The sequence below is a fragment of the Epinephelus fuscoguttatus genome, linkage group LG21 (genome assembly GCF_011397635.1).
Source record: "Epinephelus fuscoguttatus linkage group LG21, E.fuscoguttatus.final_Chr_v1".
Lineage (NCBI taxonomy): Eukaryota > Metazoa > Chordata > Actinopteri > Perciformes > Serranidae > Epinephelus > Epinephelus fuscoguttatus.
The window spans coordinates 35876483-35892081 of record NC_064772.1 but is presented as its reverse complement, the minus strand read 5'-3'; the positions used below and the strand labels follow the sequence as shown (position 1 = coordinate 35892081).

The 15599-nt window shown below is 43.5% G+C and overlaps 1 protein-coding gene across 2 annotated transcripts in view; it reads right to left on the bottom strand.

Annotated features, from left to right (window-relative positions):
* Nucleotides 1–15599, bottom strand: part of stk17a (serine/threonine kinase 17a) — a 46460-nt gene that overhangs the window by 19442 nt on the left and 11419 nt on the right. For both annotated transcript variants that reach the window (XR_007448268.1, XM_049565594.1), the window contains exon 2: nt 5075–5287. Coding sequence is in view for 1 of the 2 variants with exons in the window: in XM_049565594.1 (XP_049421551.1) it covers nt 5075–5287 (213 nt within the window). In the remaining variant the exon portion in view is untranslated. The remainder of the gene's footprint in view (nt 1–5074; nt 5288–15599) is intronic.

Here is a 15599-nt window from a genome sequence, read left to right as displayed (position 1 = left end):
AGCGGCCGTGCTTTGGCTGGTCACGTGCGCTCGTGCGGCTCAACTGACATAATGAACTCCCAGCTGGAGCTCAGCCAGGAACGAGGCCATGGAGCTCTGTATCGCTCTCATTCATTCTCTCTGGATGCCTTCGTCTTTCTGTTTAACTGCTCTGTCCATCACCCTCTTATTTACACTATCCCCTCATCTCTCTCTGTCTTTCTTTCTCTGCCTTCCATCCTGAAAAAACGCTCAGGCCCCTTTGCCTGTTTTCCCCACCAATCCCTCACCCCCTTCCCATCACGGCATGAATAGTTTTCTATGTCAAGCTGACCCTCATTCGTAGAATATCTGCACCCTCCTCCCTCCATCCACCCCTCCATCTATTCCTCAATCCTCCGTCATCACCATTTGCCCCACTGCCCGAAATATCCGTCAGCTGTCGGCCAAATAAAAGATGGGGAGAAAAAAAAAAGGACAAGGGTATGTTGTAAACATCCCTTCAAAGAAAGAAAGAAACCATTCTGCTCCATTTCCCTCCCGTATAAAAAACAGCACAGAGGAAAGATGAAAATAAAAAAAGAGAAGGATGTGTGGTCAGACGGGTTGAATGGTGCTGACACATGTGCTGGCAGTCACACAGGGATCACGTCCAGCTGACACTCAGCCCGTCATTCATATGATTCATATTTTAATACCACAGACTTGAACTGATTTTCTCTCCTTTGGTTGTTTATTAGTTAAATCAATATAAGAATTTACAGATTAACGGAGCTGACAGTGGTGGGAGTTTTTTATTCAAACACTAAACATCTTCTCCATCACAAACAAAAGACATGGCTCTGTTTGATGACTGTATACGAGGCTATATATTTATTTGAGGAATTTTACCTCCATTTTGTTTTTTACATTACCATGTCAACTTTTTTCAGTATATTTGTGTCAACGTCCGATCCAAATTAAATTCCTTTTATATCTTGAAGTTCAGCTGTTACTGACATACACCGCTCAGCCAAAACATTTAAACCACTGACAGGTGAAGTAAACAACACAACATCATCTTGTTACAGTGCAATGTTCTGCTGGGAAACTTTGGGTTTTGACATTCATGTGGATGCTCCTTGACACACTCCACCCACCTAAACACCAGTGCAGACCAGGCACCCCCTCTCATGGCAATGGCACTCCCCAGTAGTAGTGGCCCCCCAGCAGCACAATGCCCCATGCCACACCACAAAAACTGCTCAAGAATGGTCCGAGGAACTTGACAAAGACCTCAAGGTGTCGACCTGGCCTCCAAATTCCCCAGATCCCAATCTGATCAAACATCTGTGGGACATGCTGGTACCCCACCTCACAACCCTCTGGACTCAAAAGATCTGAAGCTAACGCCCTGGAGCCAGACACCAAGGGACACCCTCCAGAGGTCCTGTGTCCATGCCTTCACAGGTCAGAGCCAAGTCCGGTCCAAGGAGGACCCATCGTGGATCAGGGGGTACTTCTGGGGTATCAGCACGTCTCTCAAATGTTAGATCTGGAGTATTTGGAGGCCAGGTCTGTCATGTTCCTCAGGTCATGACTGAGCAGTTTCTGTGGTGTGGAACGGTGCATTGTCCTGCTGGGGGGCCACTGCTACTGGGGAGTGCCGCTGCCATAATGGGGGATGCCTGGTCCCCATTGGTGTTCAGTTGGGTGGAGCGTGTCAGGTGGTATCCACCAAATAATTGTTGGCATTTTTGTAAAAGACGGATATGTTGCAGTTGTATGTTTATGTATCACATCAACATTTCTAAGGGGACACAGTACAGGAGTTGACTTTGTCATTTAGAGGTGGACAGGATGCCGGTTGGTGTGATACCTAGACGAGATTCCTGCCAATCTGCAGCAACAAAACTGGTTGTTTTTTAGCAACCTGTCACTGTGTTTCCACCATGAGGGTGCCATGAAAAGTGGTTGACTTTGACTGAGACATACAGTGGAATGAATAGTTTGGTTGTGTTCGCAGGTTTTTATTCGTAATAAGTGCCATAACTAAATTAAAGTTGGCTGAATAATTTAGTATAAAGACGAAACTTTTTACTCAAAAGAATGGTGGAAGCTCTCTGAGGTCCCTCTCACCATTTAAAGGCATGAAATGGTTTAGCATGTGTCTCCAGACGCAGTTAGAGCTGAGTGAGTGGTTTCTTTGGCTGCTGGAGCACTAACACACACTGTCATGTCTTCCCCCAAAAAAGAAAACTGGGGATCCAAAAAGGAAAAGAAAGAAAGGAATGTAAGAGAAGGCATACTGACTTTGTTACGCTAGCTAGCACTGCTAGTTGCAAACAGGTGCATCACAACAACACAGAAAGAGGCTAAACCTCCACAAAGTCTGTCCTGCTCCTTTGTACGAGAGTCGGCGGGTCCTTTTGCATCTATCCTCCTGAGACTCTGTGTCCTCATATTAAGACATCACAATTTGAGTTTACTTCGTGATGGCCAAATGAAGTCTCATGAAGCATTTTCTTTATTTTCTGAGCCCACTAGATGGCGCTCATGGTTTAAAGAGAGACTCAAAGAATGGCAGTTAAGTGTGCTTTCAGCCTTTTGTTGAACAAAAAGCGCCATCTAGTGGACTCAGAATATAAAGAAAATGCTTCATGAGGCTTCATTTGGCCCTCACTACTAACAAGGTGCCACCTCCTACTCTGTTTTTGGACATTCACCCATCAATTTGGGGTTCAGTATCTTGCCCAAGGGTGCTTTGGCATGCGGACTGGACCCACTCTACCTCCTGAGCCACAGCCGCTCCTAATGGCTGAGCCTTTCAAGGACGGAGGATGCTGCACGCTAACTGCTTACTGTATCCGGATACTGGACTCCTTTAATGATGCCATCTTTTTTTGCTGTTCTAGTTAATGAATGAAAATATACCTGATAAGTGAAGTCTACTGGAGATGTGATCGCATGTTTTTAAGGGACCTAAAATCTAGAAAGACCTCTGATCATAAAGGGTCTGTTAGTTAATAACATGTAACCAGCGCTGCCCTGAGTTATGAGACAAACACGCAGTATGTCGTCTGCTACACCTGCATAATTAGACTGAGATATTCCTCACATCACTTATGCCTATTCCTAATTAACTGTTTCAAATTTTAAGCGAATTAATAATGGATTTACAACACCGGCCAGCTGTAGCGTCTTTCTGTGCTGGTATGGTTTAGTGTGTGTGTGTGTGTGTGTGTGTGTCCGTGACAAGGACCACTATCCTCATTTAGGGCAGCAGTTAATTCTGGGATTATCCTTTTTATGAACAATGGCTGGGATTGGGATTATGGGCCGAGGTGGGGGAGGATTGGGACGACTGGAGCATCTAAAGGGGCATTTATTGGATCTCCTTAACAGGACAGATTGCATTGTGTGGCATGTGCTGCTGACAGCACCTAATCCTGTAAAACACCACAATCCGCCCAGCCCTGGCAGCCTCTGCGCTCTATTCATGTCCCACTCCGTACAAACACAGAGGGACATCAGAGAGGCGGACTGTGGTAGTAAAACAAGCAGGCAGCAAGGGAAGTAAGAAGTCTTGTTCATTTTCAGTTTTATGTGGCTGTAGGAGAACTTGCCCCGCCCCTCGCACTCAGAGAGCTCTCCTCTGGACTGAAAAGCAAAAATGCATCATGTCTTAATCTTATTGCAGATTAGAAACAGAGTTGGGGAGATAAAAACTGTGCAAGTTAACGTTTATGCAGCCTTAATGAACATGAAATAAACCCTCTGAATTTCTCCAACACCAATAGAACCGTTAACATCGGAGCTTATCCAACTAGAGCCTGTTTAATACCAGGTTTGGTGCCCATCCCCACCTCAACCTCTAACATGTTGTATTGCTCAGTACAGTCAAGTGAATGTCTGAGCAGTAAAACGCTCCACTGTCAGTGTGTGTGTGTGTAGAGGTCATAAATGACACATGACAGCTGATCCAGAATGTGTCAATACCATCTAATCTACTGGTTTGCCCTCGACTGTTTGAACACAGACTGTCATCTGCGTGTGTGTGTGTGTGTGTGTGTGTGCTTTGGGGGGGTTCTGGGTGTCACTATGGTGAGCGGGATGCAGGCAAAATCCAATATGGCATGTGGAGGGAGAGACGAGGACAGAAAGAGAGAAAGACAGGAAATGAGAGAGACCTTCTTGGTTGGCCTCGCGTGCCATGAAGTGATTCATTCACTCATTCACTCACTCACACACACACACACACACACACACACACACACTCAATCACTCTCTCTCTCACACACATGCACACACACACTATGGGAACCAGGTCAAGCATGGCCTAGGCATGACCAGTGAGATGAGATCATCGACAACTGGTGCGGCTACTGTACTCAACACCATACAATATCACGTGCGTGTGTGTGTGTGTGTGTGTGTGTGTGTGTGTGACTCCCACATTCTGGGTCAAACTGAGCGGTGCTCCAGTTGGTTATTATTCAGTGTCACTGATGGGTTTAACACATCAAACTGCTGTTGGTCTGTCCGTCCCCTTCACCTCGCAGCCATAAGCCCGGGACACTGGAAACCCAATCCATCCATATCCAACAACACAATCTGTATGTGTGTGTGTGTGTGTGTGTGTGTGTGTGTGTGTGTGTGTGTGTGTACAAAAGGACAGAGGCGAGGCACATTGTTGGAATAGCTACTGTTTGCTGGAGCATTAAAGTTTGGCCTGAAGCTCCGCGGGACTAAAAAAGCTCCGGCTTTATTGCCTGCTCCTCTCTCACACTTACTGCTGTGAGAACATCACACTGTTTACTTCCTCTGGGTTTTCTATGTTTAGTCACGAGCAAACCAAACCTCACTGTAGTCACCAGTCACACTCTGACACCACCGTTTGTGGCACATATCCTGATGATCACCTCTGGACACTTAAAATAGAGAATTTAAGTGTCTCGGCGACAAAACAGAAAACTCCAAACCAATACCAAAAAACAAACATACATTTTGAATGTCTGAGCAGTTTAAAGAACATTTTAAGTTTCCAAATATTCAACAGATGTTCATATTTCTAGGTTGTGAGTGTTTCGTTGTCCTGCACAGGTCAGATACTCACAACTCCAGGACCAGCACCATCTCAGAAGCCATCTCGTACACCTGGTGGAGGTTGATGACGCGGGGGCTGGATGTGGCCAGCTCCAGCACTGCGATCTCATGGATGATCTCCATCCGGCAGTCTTGGCCTTTCCGTCTCTTCCTCATGAACTTTGCAGCGTACTCGTTGCCTGTGCGTTTCTCCACACACTTTCTGACCACAGCGAACTTGCCCCTGGAAGAGAAGGAGACCATCAGTGCTGTATACACAACGGCCATGTTTAGTTAACGTATTATGAATTTAGTTACGAATTTACAGCTTCATCTGGACTCAAACAGTAATATGGAAAGTGAAAAAGATATTAGGTAATACAGAAATCATCCATCAAGACATATCGTGAGTCAGTGGTAAGTTTCCTTTAACTAGTGGTTCATACACTAACTTATCAATCCCACTCAATAACTGTTCACTATTGAGCACTTACTATGTGGTGTCTGTTATAGGAAGTGGTGACTGAGTGAATGAGGAAGTGATTCTGAACACAGTGTCAGATGGTGTGTCTCAAATCACATACTTCCCTCAGTACGCTTCCATGTAGTACACTATGTGCACTATGTACTCATTGGCGTAGTGCACAAATTTCGACAGACCAAACACGGCCGTTGTGCACTCACCGGAAATGACGACCGCAAATAAGCTAGTTAGCAAACTAGCATTAGCATTTGCGTTATCGTTTGACTGCTAAATTAACCCAATAAACACACTGCTGGCTTATACCCGACAACAGTATAGTGGTGCTTAGTGCAAAAAACACATGTATTTGTACAATGCAGCGACGTTCATGGTCGCACAGTCCTCGGCCGCCATTTCCAGTTTGAAAAGTGGTCCCTCCCCTTCTGCTACGTAGCCAAGACGGCGACCATTGAGGACGTGAAGTGTCCATAGTTCCACACTCAACTTCCTGACCGTTTTGAATGCACCATCCGGGTACTCATAGTGCACTGCATTTATCCATACTTCTCAGTGTGAACGCACTTATGCTCTCAAAATATTGAGTGTAAGTACAGAAGTACGCGATTTGAGACACAGCAAGAGTCTACAGCCATGCAAATGGCTCTGTGAGATTACACGTTGATGCTTTAAACTGAACGCTAATTTTACCATGCTAACATGCTAACAATGACAATGATGAATAGTAGAAACCTCTCAACTTTTGACATGGTGGCTGGGGACAACAAGGAGCCTGAGCTGGCTACAGTGAACACCGTTGTGTTATACAGATGGAAGTTATACACATTTTTTTGCACTAAGCACCAACACTGTTGTCGAAAAGAAGCTGTCAGCAATGTGTGATGGGTCTGTAATGATTTGCAAGCGCTAACGTTAGCTTGCTAGCTAACATTCCCTCGCTAGCTATCTTGCTCCTGACTACAGCGACACGTATTAATTAGCGCTCACGTCGAGGCGCAAGTTGTGGGCGGAGATAACGGTCAAATGTTGGTGATGTAAGAAGTACACAGTGTACTACATTGAAGGGTACCAATGGAAGTATGCGATTTGAGACACACTGTCCGTCTTTGTAGCGTGTGGTTGCTGCTAGCTTCACTGTGTCCATTTTGAGTTTTGCCAAGCGATAATGCCGTTCATCATGCAGACTTCAGAAGTGTGGGTTAAATTAAATGGTACTGATTAAATTAACTGGATATCGTTTTAAAAACAAGGGTTGATTGGTGATTTTTGATTTATTTAATATCAAATGTAAAAACATCCATAAGGTTGCTCTGCTGCTAAGTGTTGCCTCTGGTACAATGATCATTTCAATCATTTTGAAACAGATTGTTAGTGATGGCCAAATGAAGCCTCATGAAGCATTTTCTTTATTCTATGAGCCCAATAGATGGTGCTTTTTGTTCAACAAAATGTTGAAAGCACACTGAATTGCGCCATCTAGTGGGCTCAGAAAATGAAGAAAATGCTTCATGAGGCTTCATTTGGCCATCACTACAGATTGTACTCATTTTTTAGACAGCTCTTTGAGATTTTAAACTCTTGGGAGGGCCACAGAACTGCACACAAAGTAGAATTACTGCCCCACGGCTGTACCCTGCACATCAGTCAAGTTTCTCTGACAGTTTACATCCATGTCTGTGAAAACATGGCTGCTTTACACACATTATTCCCCCCGACAGCACAGAAGATCTATACAATCAGCACAGTTTCAAGATTAGAGTTACCAATTCAGTATCTGGACCTCTTCAGTCCAAGTGGACGCTTGTGCCAAATTTAAAGAAATTCCCTTAAGATTTTCTTAAAATATTGTGTTCACAAGAATGAGACGGATGCAAGGTCATAGTAACCTTGACCTTTGACCACCAAAATCTAATCAGTTCTTCCTCGAGTCCAAGTGGACATTTGCACCAAATTTGAGGAAATCCCCTCATGGCATTCTTAAGATATATCGTCTTCACAGGGATGGGACAGACGGACCAAGAACTCGAAAACTTAACGCCGGCACTGAGCCATAACAAACAAAAAAGAGTTATTTAGTTGTAGTCTGTAGCAAAGTTGCCAGCAAGAGGATTTTGACACTTCATACAGAAGTTGTCGAGATATTTCCGAAACAAAATGGTGAACCAACCAACCTGTATCAGAGGACAGACACTGACTATAGAGATTGTTAAGAAGGGCTCTGGCATCAGAAGTTCAGTTGGAAACACACAGATGGATATTTGGTGTCAATGCTGCTTATAAAAACACAAGTTAAAAACATTTTGTGGATCTCGTTGGCAGTGTTTCCCTTTCTCTTTCAACCACAACCATCTGGCCTGACCCAGTTTGATTCCAGGCTTGAAGGTGTTCTCATGTGATGACCGCAGCTCTGTGTGTGCACACATGTGCTTATTGCCTGGGGGAAAGCCTCTGAAATGCAGCTGGTGATGGAGATGGAGATGACAAGCCCACATTGTGCCTTCCCTGCGGCTACTGTTGGCAGTCAATGCTTCAATAATCAGCAGCAGCAGCAGCCTGGCTGAATCCTGACCGATCCTCGGCCAAGACACACTGACACACCGAAACTGCTCTCACTTCTTCTTTCAACTGAAGCTGAGACTCATCTTTTTAGTGACTTGACATAGCTGTAACTGGGATACAAAGATCATAGCAAATAGAAACACTATACTATAACTATAAATTGACACGTCAGAAATGGTCAGAAACACAAATGTCCCACTGTACCTTGATGTACGACAGAGAGAAGACTTTTAGTGCTGAATGATTTTCTTGGTCCTTGAGCCTCCAAAGAGAAGTTTAGTTTCAACATAGTTAGTCTTGTTAGTCTCTAACTTTATATAATTTTTGGATTTATTACTATTGTGTATTTATCTATTTATTCATTTTTATTAATCTGTTTTTCTAGCTGGCATATTCTTCTATTTTGTTACTTATTATTTATTACTGTGAGCTAGTCAGTCAACTTATATTTTACCATAATTGTAGCATCATAGCATTAGGTATATCTCGGTGTAGTTGCTCCCCACCTTAGTCGAGTGTGCTGTTTATTTTCATTATAGCATTTGTAGCCTGTGCAGTGAACAGCTGCAACCAACAAAGTGAACTGCACCAAATCCCACTGGCAGAAATAACAACACACTGACTGACACTCTCACAGCGCATCACAGGAAGGTCAATCGTCTGAAATGCAGTTTCAGGACATGTTGAAAGTTCACACCGTTCACCAGCATCGGCCTCTAACAACACTGGGAAGTGCACAGCTCTCAAAAAGTTGTCAACACAAAAGTTGTCACTACAACAACTGACAGCTGCAGCAGGAAGGAGACGGAGAATTAGAGAGAGCAAGTGGGAGACAGAGAGAGTCTCCGTGTTGTGCAAATTGTTGTCTCTAATAAACAGTTAAGTCTGGAACACTTTATTTCTATTTGCATTATTATATTTGGTAGTAAGGATCTGTTCTGGGCCCTCTCTGCCTTTCCTCGGGCCTATGCAGAAAGCTTAGAGGCCGTATACATGCTGCGTCTTTAACCACCTGGAAAACACAAGGTCAGACACTGGGCGCTACTCTTGTGCCTTTTCTGTGCCAGCTTTCAAGAGCGTGGCAGCAAGTTGCATCTGAGGTTGCTAAGCATCCTCAAAAAGCACTGTGTCATAGCCTATTTACCTGAAATCCTGAGTGCAGAGCCGATCTTCTTCCAGGAGCTGTTTATAAGTGTGTCAGCCTGTCGTCTGTGGGACAGATGTAAAGCTCTGACAGCTCTGCACTAACGTGATCAACTTTTCTTCACATTTACCACAGACTGATATTTACGGATGAAGGGAAAGATATCTGTCATCTGTGATTGGTTGGTCCTGGTCACATGACATGGGCATCGCTCTGGCGTTTGAGTGCGCCTGCCGTGTGTCTACGTTGATAAAAATGAATTTGAGGGCGCAAAAAATGCAGCATGTGTACAGCCCCTAAGGGAGAGAAAGCAGACCTCCCTGCCCTTCCACGTGCAAATGAGGAAAGCCTGAGGCAGAGAAAGTAGACCTCCCTGCCCTTCCACGTGCAAATGAGGAAAGCCTGAGGCAGAGAGTGCAGACCTCCCTGCCCTTCCACGTGCAAATGAGGAAAGCCTGAGGCAGAGAGAACAAACCTCCCTGCCCTTCCATGCGTCTACATGGAAAGCCCAAGGCAGGGAGAGCAGCAGCAAAGACTCCTGGGAACAGAACAGAGCAGCATCAATGACAAACAGAAATGACACTGATAAGCCAGACAGCAAAAGGAGGAGCTGGGGTGGAGGCAGGTTGCAAAGCAGCTTGCAGAGGAAGCAGCAACAGTAGACAGGCCAGAGCAGTTTAAATAGGGCGCCCTGAATGAGATTCACCAATTGGTTGCATAGAAGGAATCATGTGATCTATCAGCTGATATAGCTGGGATGTGGGCTGAGCTTGACATCGTGTCCTGCCCGAACTAATGCTATGCTCAATTAAAATCATCAAAGTAAGTGCCATGTTGCTGTTTTCCAAACTATTGTGGCTGCAATCTGGTTGCTATGGTTATGGATTAACATTTCATCCAACAATTAGACACACCCTCTCTGTTTGAGACAGTTAAACACGAAGTAAATCAGACTGACGGGGGCTTTGATAGTGATGGCCAAATGAAGCCTCATGAAGCATTTTCTTTATTTTCTGAGCCCACTAGATGGCGCTCATGGTTTAAAGAGAGAGGCTCAAAGAATGGCAATTCAGTGTGCTTTCAACCTTTTGTTGAACAAAAAGCGCCATCTAGTGGGCTCAGAAAATAAAGAAAATGCTTCATGAGGCTTCATTTGGCCATCACTAACAATCTGTTTCAAAATGATTGAAATGATCATTGTACCAGAGGCAATACAAAGCAGCAGAGCAACCTTATGGATGTGTTTACATTTGATTTTGAGTTCCCTGTGGTCATTTTCAGACCCTTTTACATTCAGTATAATCTGGTATCTTTTCCCACATGGAGACTTTAGGTGATACAAGTAGTTAAAACTGTAGTGATGCTGTGAAAATCAGCCAAAAAACAAGTGGGAGGACGCAGATCAGACAAAGAAGAGACATCATCCTTGCAGAACAAGGGAAACTGATAACTGAAATCTACATTTCCTAAATGGCTGACGTATCAACTTCCATCAGCCTTTGGTAATTTAGCACAGTGAGATAGTATTCCATGCTATGGGGACGGGAATGGCAGCAGACTGACATTGTGACTCAGCACATGCTGTGTACTTTCTGTGGATCAGCTGTCAGCAGAGACGCACAGTGATTGTGAGGTTTTACTTATCCTTTGGTTTAAGTGCCAAAGCGACACCATACAGAGGCCTAAAACAGGAACAGGAGGCGTTATTAAAAGTAGTAGCTTGAACTTTAAGGAGATATCTAAAGATCTGCAACACTTTTTCATACACCACAAACTGGATGTTGTAGGTGAACCTCAAGCTCCGCACCTACACCTAATTTTCACCAGCTCTTGATTGGTAGTGATGGCCAAATGAAGCCTCATGAAGCATTTTCTTAATTTTCTGAGCCCACTAGATGGCGCTCATGGTTTAAAGAGAGAGGCTCAAAGAATGGCGATTCAGTGTGCTTTCAACCTTTTGTTGAACAAAAAGCGCCATCTAGTGTGCTCAGAAAATTAAGTAAGTGCTTCATGAGGCTTCATTTGGCCATCACTATTGATTGGCTGAACAAACCTGATTCAGCTAATCTGGTGGGATTGAGAACGATCAGATGCACAGTAGGGGGCAGCAACACGGTTCTGTCAGCGTGGCAAAGGACAAAATCCTCAAACAGCTCAATAGAAAAATGCTTTTTTATTTCTTCATGTCCATGGTAAAGGTAAATGTTCCCGCCTCAGCCAATCAGTCAAATTCCAGTTTAGATCCATGTCTGTCCAGACCCATATGTAGCCATGACAGGAGACGATACTTCAAATATGGATGTGGCTTCAAAGAAGCTACAAATCTAAAACATGGATGTTTCACACACATCTTCAACCCAGCAGCACAAAACATCTGACCAAGGTGGACACCCAAGATTAGTGTCATCAATTCCGCATCCAAGTAAATATTCAACTGTTTCGCTTTGTCTGTAGCTTTGTCTCCAGATTTTATGTCAAGACTAGGGATGTTCCTGGTGACTTAATGACAGACCGGTGGACGAGTCTAAAAAAGTGAAAACACTCAGAAAACCGTCAAAATTTAGCCCAATTTATTGTAAAGTATTTGATACATTGTCCCCAAAAATATTGTGTGCATTAAGAGCCCTTTGAAGCCTTTAATCACAATCTTCAACAACCATGTTGGATTTTAAATGCAGCTGAAGTACAAGACACTTTGTGCCGTGTGGTATGAATGTGACGTGACGGCAACTCAGTCAAAAGTTAACCAGTAAAATAACATCAGAGCAGTATCCAGACGCAGTATAAACACAAAATGGATGAAGAGATGTGAACACAGATGAACAGAAGTAAATTTAGAATATGTCCTCAGTTTGTTTTCTGTTACTGAGGGAACACAGTGCTTAATATCTGGCAGGACTTCATTATAAATGGGCTTTTTAAATAAACCAACAAACACCTGAAGGTTTTCAGGACCATCACAAAGAAGACTGACGAACACTCTGTGCTACAGGGACAGATAAAGCATCAGTTATAGTTAGGACCAGCTGGTCAGCATACCAAGAGCAAAAGACATATCTAAGATGAGAATCATCTCACATCCATCTTTATTAAACCACAGCTAGGAGCAAGAACAGAAGGCGTGAGATTAAAACACAATGAGTCAGACTGTGTGCTAGCTATTAAGGACTCGTATCAGGGTACAGAGCATGACAAACAGCTCTGGGCCTGAAGCACCAGACTGGGCTACTTCATCCTCAGCTGGCCTCATGTGAGAGTCATGGGGCTGATGAAGCTGGGAGCTACAGGCTCCAACAGTTACACAGGTTTTCTGATAGTCAGATCCCAGCAGAGATGGTGCCACTGGTTTCTTCATCTTCAAAATTAATTTGAACAACTGTATTACAGTACATTCATTTCATTCATTTTCCATAACCACTTATCCTGTTCAGGGTCGCAGGGCGCTGGAGCCTATCCCAGCTGACACTGGGTGAGAGGCAGGGTTCACCCTGGACAGGTCACCAGACTATCACAGGGCTGACACATAGAGACAGACAACCATTCACACTCACATTCACACCTACGGACAATTTAGAGTCACCGATTAACCTGCATGTCTTTGGACTGTGGGAGGAAGCTGGAGCACCTGGAGGAAACCCACGCTGACACAGGGAGAACATGCAAACTCCACACAGAAGGGCTCCTCCACCCTGGGTTCGAACCAGAAACCTTCTAACTGTGAGGGTGCCATATTTGGCAAAATGTTCACTCTGAGTCAAGAATGAACTGATGAGAATTCAGTGGTCAAAGATCAATGTCACTGTGACCTTACATCTGTCTCATGCTCATGAACGCAATATCTCAAGAAGGCCTTGTGGGAGTTTCCTCAAATTTGGTACAAACATCAACTTGGACTCAAGAATAAACTGATTATAATTTGGTGGGCAAAGGTCAAGGTCACTGTGACCTTGCATCTATTGCATTCTTAGGAACGCAGTATCTCAAGAACGCCTTGAGGACATTTTTTAAAATTTGGCACAAATGTCTACTTTAAGTCAAGAATGAACTGATTAGAATTTGGTGGTCAAAGGTCACTGTGACCAACAAGTAGAAAAAAATTCAAAAGGACACACATCCTTAGTAGTAGATGCCCAGGTGCTGGCTAAGGTACAAATACCTATGTCCTGAATAGGGATGCCACTTCTCCAAAAACATTAAGTACAAACGACTCGTAACATGGAATTCATTCAAACTGATTTGAATGCAGCCCACGTTCCCAAGCTCCCCACATTTAACATCTGCTAAAAGAATCAAGAGACTCACAACATCCCACTCTGTGACAGTGACACTCCAGACAGCACCGACACATGTGACCTCCACCCATTCCCTCCAATCCCATTAGCTGTGTAATTACCTCTCACGTCACCTTTTACACACATATGGACACTCCAAAACCAGCAGGTATACAGCTCAGTGTGTGTGTATGTGTGTGTGTGTGTGTGCACAATTTAACATGTAGATATGTATAACCGTGTGCAGCCTAAAAGCTATTGTGCACACAGCAATATGTCGACGTTAACTGACTTACGGAGCAAATATTGCTGCATTTGTGTTATCAATATGAAGCACATGGGGAGTTTCAGTGGAAAGTTTCATTTACTTTGCTTCTAGTTCACACTCACTGGAAAATATTGTACAAAATGAGGCTGATAACATGTAAGATGAAAGTGGAAATGTAAATACTTTATGCCTATTATCTTGATATAACATCACGTGTTCATACTGATATTAAGATATCAAACCGGGCTGTTAGCACCAATGACAGAGACTTTTTTAATTACTGATGTTTAACAAGAAGTCCCAGAATGCTAGCATCAGTAACTCTCAAAGTAAAATCATCAAATATGGTGTCCCCCAGGGATCCATTGTAGGGCTACACCTCTTCATAACGCGTGTTAGCGATATGCCCCTTTTTACCTTGTTAGTATTGGACCTTTTCCCTGTTGACCTATTACGTCACAGACCAAACAATCAACAAACACGTTAGCTACGGTTAGCTAGCAGCTAACTGGTACCATGATGGACAACTTTACAGCTCTGTACATTTCATCCGTCCAAAAAGTCACAGCTCTGGATGTAGATTTCTCCATGTTGTTCCAGCTTCTTCTTCTGTTACGCATTTAATGCTATTGGACTTGCGGGTCAAAGCCCGGGGCAGAAACTGCAGAGCATGCTCAGAGCGCCTCAGCCAGTTTGGGTCTGATTGACTTTATGCATGCGACTCCCAATTGCATTATCTGGGTGTGTTAGTATGACTTTGAGAAATTTGATTTAGTATGATTTCACTCGGACTAACATGCTTGTGAATGTTGCAAATACACATTAAGTAAATATATTCAAAGGTATTCAAAAAGTAAATATAGTCAATACTTTGGGAATGTTTTATAGAAAAGTGTCCATGTTTTTGGGGTATAAAAACTAGAAGTAAACATCGCTTACAGCCCAGAAACTGCCATGTCAGTCCAACCAGGTGCAGAGAAGGTTTATGTTGATGTCTTAGCAACAGAATTCTTTAGGTTAAAAGTTGGGAACACTTTAGTTTCTCTGCAGCTTGATTAAACAAAGATGAGACTGTGTCAGACAACAGATCAAAGTCCTTGACTTCGTCTTTCCTTAAATATATCTTTTTAAATTTCATGATATGAGATGTGACGTGACAGAAGTGGAGAGGACCTTTCACAGAACACAGACAGGCTGATGATCATAGTGAGAAAAGAGAAGGACAAAGAGGGATGGACAGAGAGAGAGACATATCGCTGCAGGCGTGTATCTGATCCATGCATACAGAGCGATGTCTGTACTGTAAGATACATGCAATACTGTTGATGCATTCATAAATTAAAAATTGATTTTTCCATTAACATTTTCCTGCAAATCAATTTGTCTCCAGTGTCCCGGGACAGCATACAGAGCATGTAGTTCTGTGGTTGAGGCTCGGTTGACTCACTGTGCAGTGGCAGATTAAGTGGTCTTTTTTAAGGTTTCCTTTGTTTTGAGTTGGCTTAAAGGGACAGTTCAGATTTTTTAAGTGGGGTTGTATAGGATTCTTATCCACAGACAGTATCTAACATACAGTAGATGTCAGTCGGCACACTCGTGATTTGACATTGCTGAATTTAGCAGCTGCTGATCTACCGCTGCCTCGATCAGTTAGTCTGTTTGTGTTATTGTGCAAGTTTGTAGTTTATAAATGTTAGTTCAGATTCAAAGTCACACAATAACACAAACTAATTAAAATACCAAAGCAGCGGTCGACCAGCAGCTCCTGTGTTCAGCGAGATAAAATTACTGTTGTTCTCAGTGGAGTCTGGCTTTGATAAGAGCATGAATGGG